General features: G+C 42.0%; 1 protein-coding gene across 2 annotated transcripts in view; it reads right to left on the bottom strand.

The window, feature by feature from the left end:
- Positions 1–3,965, bottom strand: part of LOC308322781 (cullin-associated NEDD8-dissociated protein 1-like) — an 18,064-nt gene extending 14,099 nt beyond the window's left edge. Inside the window, exons 1-5 of one of the 2 annotated variants that reach the window (XM_080774223.1) lie at positions 3,795–3,965; positions 2,150–2,293; positions 1,741–1,895; positions 1,128–1,251; positions 238–295 (exon numbers count right to left, since the gene is read on the bottom strand). In XM_080774223.1, the coding sequence (XP_080630349.1) occupies positions 238–295; positions 1,128–1,251; positions 1,741–1,895; positions 2,150–2,293; positions 3,795–3,862 (549 nt within the window). In that variant the 5' untranslated portion in view covers positions 3,863–3,965. Of the gene's footprint in view, positions 1–237; positions 296–1,127; positions 1,252–1,740; positions 1,896–2,149; positions 2,370–3,794 lie in introns of both variants that reach the window. The other variant, XM_080774224.1, reaches the window with a different exon arrangement.
- Positions 3,966–5,486: the final 1,521 nt, after the last annotated feature.

The following is a 5,486-nucleotide window of genomic DNA, read 5'->3' as shown; positions in this document are numbered from 1 at the left end:
TTTTTATGAAAGATAAGTATGCTATAGTCTACATTTTTCATATTACAATTACAAAATTAACAAATACAACACTTAGAGTACACAATGTACTCTAAACCATGATGAAATGCACCACAACACTGCCGCCTGCCTCCTTGGCAAAGGTTTGCTTTCCACAGGGAACATATTTCTAGTTTTTAATTACTTACAGTATATCCAACTTTTACGTTACACATTCACACTCAGACACTTACTTACCTGAGCCAATAAGCTAGACAGAAGAGAGCCATGGAAGCTGACAAGGGAACCACTCAACCTGGAATAAAAGTCAAAAGACCTCTTTGAACATCATACTGAAAAGGTCAGTTTACGAGGTAACTAAATAATAATACTTGCAGCTGGGGGTAAAAGACACATTATACAACAGGTAGTTTTGAGGAAGCAATCTAATTGGTTGATGTAGCCATCTAGCCGTATTTCAACATTTTTGGTCATAGTGGCTACGTCTGTCAATAATTTAAAAAGAATAGCGAATATCTTAGTTATAATGAAATTGAGTTGATGTTTTTTCAGGGTAATCGCAATATTACACTCGAGGGTTGTGCTTTACCGTCATTAATGGCCCCACCCCTGATTGTATGACCCATATAAATATAAAAAAAAGATGGCTCATCGGCCGCTGCAGTTCGTTGGAGCCATGTGTGTCGACGGGAGGGCGGAACAATTTACACTGGGGGCGGAAGTGCGCCGGAAGTGTGGAAGGCACGCTACGTCACGCCGCCACTCAAGTGACTACTGGCCAATCACACCGCAACTTATCAGACACGAACATGTGCTCTTTGACGCACGCTCATGCTTCCGCTATGCTTCGCAAGGAATCTCGGGAAAGCTTTGCCCCCTCACGAGAACACACGCCCCAGAGCCGGAAGAAGCGTCTATCTTTATATGTCTATGGTAACTATTCAATAGTTATAGGCCAAGTGGGCTGTTATAGCACCACTATGAGGCTGATTTGAAACATTTGCGTCAGAGGTTCTTCCTTGGCCTGTTCATGCTAAGCTTTATCGGTCCAACGTTGCTGGAGATTATCTGCTCGCAGACACACGGCATTGGCAGAGACAATAAATAAAGCTCAATGTAATAGTTACCTCCCCAACATGTCTGACAGGATGTCCAGAGCCTCAAGCTGTACTGACACGTCTTCCTGTTTCCCCATCGCACCAATCAGCTGGCAGGTGATCTTCTTACACACGTTGACTGTCAGGGTCACACCTGGCAACCCAAGCACACACATAAGGAACATTTGGAACAAAGCTTCCTATGTAGAGAGCATTTTTCCAGAGTTGGTGTTGGCTAGACCTCACTCTCGCATGCAGTAACTAACTAACAAAATCATAATATGTACAAAATGAAGACAGATTATCTCATGTAGAGAGCATTTTTAGGAAGTATGGCTGCCTGCAGTGTCTCATTACTGTTGGAAGCATCGGATACATCAAACTTAGTTTCCTTCACTAAGCAAGGTTTTGAGGTAACATAAAATGGGTCCATGGCCGGATATCCCTTAGGGCCATGCAGTGTAAAGTAAAATGACAAACAGAAGTTAAATGTCCAAATGTTATAGTTTCCCACATGCCAGTAGTTACATTGTGTGAGAGGCTTGAGTGCGAAGGAAACCAGAGGCACAACTATCAAATTAAAGACAAATAATAGCAAGAAGAAGAACAATAATAAGAAAAAGAAGGCGGAGGAAACACTAACCAGATGAAGCGGGTGGGAGCTGGGCGATGACGGTCTTCAGTCCCATGCTGGAGATGTCTCTGAGCTGCTCCTTATCAGACAGCATGTTGGAGCACAGAGTATCCACCATGGTTTCCACCTGGTACTCCTTCACCTTGCTCACCAGAGGCGCCAGGCTACAAAGCAAAGGCATGCACCCAATTGATGTATTGAAGATTTCTTTTTAGTATTGTATCTGAGAGGTTTCTCAAGATCTACATTTGCTTAATAGCCAATGAGTTTGTTAAATAGGGTCGCACCACTTGAGCACCGTAGCAACATGAGTTGTTCCAGAAAACTGTTAGGATTTAGAGGAAATTTTTAGAAGGGGCCTCTTCAGGTCTTAATGGATTAAAATATACAGAGAGATATTTTATGCAGTGTACCCTACCATTTGACGGCCAGGTTTTGCACTTCCCCGTTCTTGTCCTCCAGCAGTGTGAGCAGCATGGAGACCACCTTCCTCTCACTGTCCTCATCAAGCTTCATACTGTCCTTCTGCAACTCCAGCATCAGGTCGTTGGTCGCCATGAATCTGCCGTACACACACACACACACACAAAGAAATGTCTCTGTCACCGGGTCACGCATGTCTCCCTGTCTCCATGAACCTGCTGTACACACACACACACACACACACACACACACACACACACACACACACACACACACACACACACACACAAAATAAAAGTGGGGAGGAAGTGGACAAAGACGACCGGACTATCGTGTCACTGTGCCCAGCTGAAGAAAACTGCTCAAAACAGAGTCCGATGGCGGGGTGTGATTGCAGCCCTATGCTCCACCTAGCCTGGAGCATACAGGAATAAGTAAGTCAAATCATATTTGGAATGGGTAAGGACTAGTATAATATGGAAATATGAGCCTTTATAATATATTCTGCTAAAGTCACATAATGTGTTTTCATTTAGTAGAAAAATAAAGAACTCAAAATATGAGAGAATAAAAAAACAATTGGTCTTCACTGGGCTTCGTCAGGGCAAAATTACGCTTGTCACTTTGCCCTGATGAAGACCAGTTGCTGGTGGAAACATATGTGTTTTTCTTAGCCATGCTTTAATAAAGAGTTTAATAGATATAAGTTATCTTCTCCCGAGTGCCTGGATCTTTTCTTTGTTTTTCTATTGTTTTTCCGGAGCATAAATGAGCATGTATGAAGTGGCAATTGACTTAAAAAAGAAACCACAAGACATGAATAGGTGAATAGGGCTGAAGTGGTTAACTCTACTAGTGCAGCATTACAATTTACAATTTAGACACACACACACACACACACACACACACACACACACACACACACACACACACACACATCACAGTATGCAAACAGACATGTCTCTGTCACACATATACAAACAAAAGTTTTTTTCACATCAAAAGTTGACATTTGTAAAATAGTAGCTGTCAATATTTCCTGTGAAGCTATACCCATGAATTGCGGTTACATCTTAAACGATAAGACAATGGAATAGAATAGAAAACAATAGAATTAATATCTATATCTATAAATGCTCCAAAGTCTCTGGCTGAGAGAAGGATGAGGCTGGCAGGGCACTATGTCAGGCACCCAGAACTTGAGACAAGTACATTGACTCTATGGGAGCCAAGCCAGGAGGGGAAAGAAGCGCACCACCTACATATACACACTGCAGTGTGACAGTATAGCTAACCTGATGTTAGATAGGAAAGAGTGGAGTGCAGCGATCCAGGAGTCCCGAGTTAGTGTTGGTTAGACCTCACTCTTGCAGTAACTAAACTAACAAAATCATAATGTAAATGAAGACAGATTATCTCAGACATGAAATACAGATTATCCACATTAGCAGTTAATTTGTAGTTTTACACGCACGCACGCACACAAACCAGTGAAGAACAAGATATTGACATATTCTCAAAAGTGTGTCCCCTTTATAGTGTACAGAGTAGCCGTTTAAATGTAGCTTATAAAATCACTATTATGATTGTCAAAAAGTGTCACCTCACTGTGTCATGCTAACAAGTTGCTTTATGCTTACCTAAAATCTTTGTCTGTTGATGTCATTTTCTCCAACAGGTTGGAGATGTAGAAAGATACATTAGACATCTTGGTAGTTTTACAACTGTCACAGCTAATAAACAATTATTTAATATTTAAATCAAAATATAATAAAGCATGTATTTCAGTCAGACAACATGGCGAGGCTGCAGAGGGGACAGCAGTTCACTGACAAAGTAGAGTAGCTGGGAACTTGACACTAGTTGGACAACATAAAAATAGACATGGAGAACAGCCCATGTCAGTGGTTCTCAAAGTGGGGTCCGGGGACTCCCACAGGTCCTAGGGGATTCCAGGGGGTGCACCACCCAGGCAAATTAGTTGTATGTACACACACATTGCATTGCTGAAAGTATATAATTTTGGTATATTAATGTATACATGTCAATATTGTTTTTTCCACTGACCTAGGCTGGATAGACAAAATGTAGTCATATTACTCATAACATTACATAAAGAAGGAAACTCACTCTGTGAGTGGACCCATTACGTTTATAAATGTTGTTGATCATTAATCATGTTTATGCTTAAAGGCAGAACCTCGAATATCATGCTGAAGGTCCAGTTCCACCCGGACAGACATGTTGACGTGTGACACAGGAAGCGGCTCCTGTGGACCTGCGTGTATCCACACTTTTCCTGGGCTGTGTGTGCTCCAGTTCCTGTTGATTTCATTGGATATCATTGGTCATCTGACCAGTTTCATTGGCTTTCATTGGATCAAATCGACAGGAACTGGAGCACACACAGCCAGGAAAAGTGTGGATAGCAAAAGGGTCAAATCAGCACTCAGTGCCTTCTGACAGAAATATGGGGAGGGGATGAGGGAGGCTCGGGCGTTTTCTTGCCTCCTCTTGGCCCGTACTGTATGTCTGGGTACTGTAAAAATGTCACACCTACGCTCCTTGGCAGTGTGCCAGATTGTGTGAGAGAAATAAGCAAACGGGTCTAAACAAGCCCAAAATAATTGACTATTTTCTAGGCTAAAAGGCAATTTTCCCCCAAATAATCTTGGAAAAAGGTGACAAATGTGGAATATTTCTGAAACATTTTAACAACACAAATTGGCACAAAATATAGGTCCTAAGTTGGACAAATACATGAATGTTTAAACAACATTAGGAAACAACCCCAAATTAGCAACTACACTTTAGAAACAAGCCCCGAAAAACCCACAACCACCAATATTTACAAGCAACTATGGAGAAGAACAAGCCCAATGTCGTTTATAACAAGGGAACATGGCTGGCAACACTGTTCCTTGGCAGGAATGAGGGCATCGAGGTGGTCCGAGTTGTTTGGCCAAGACGGGCATAGCAGTGGGCGTGATTTTCTGGTTCCACTGAAAAATCGGCCATTCATGGCATGAGTTCAAGTCCGTTGCTCTCCCCATGTCCCCCATATATGGGGACTAGGTTGGCGGAGGGTGTGTAGAGCCCAGGATCACATTAGATAATTGACACAGGGGTGAAAAATGGGTTATAAAATCATGGGATCTAATCCCTATATTACATATATACAAAAGCATACACATTACAGTAATAACTCCTACACACACTTAAAATCTAAACAACACAAATCTACACTAGCCTTGCGTAGCGATTCTAATCACTGCATGCCGTGGATATTAGTCTTGTGCCTCAAAGTGTATTTTCATATTTGCATACTGGGC

This window comes from Protomyctophum bolini (genome assembly GCF_963924005.1).
Source record: "Protomyctophum bolini genome assembly, chromosome: 2".
Classification (NCBI taxonomy): domain Eukaryota; kingdom Metazoa; phylum Chordata; class Actinopteri; order Myctophiformes; family Myctophidae; genus Protomyctophum; species Protomyctophum bolini.
The sequence above is the reverse complement of the archived record's forward strand: the minus strand, read 5'-3'. Positions and strand labels throughout refer to the sequence as shown.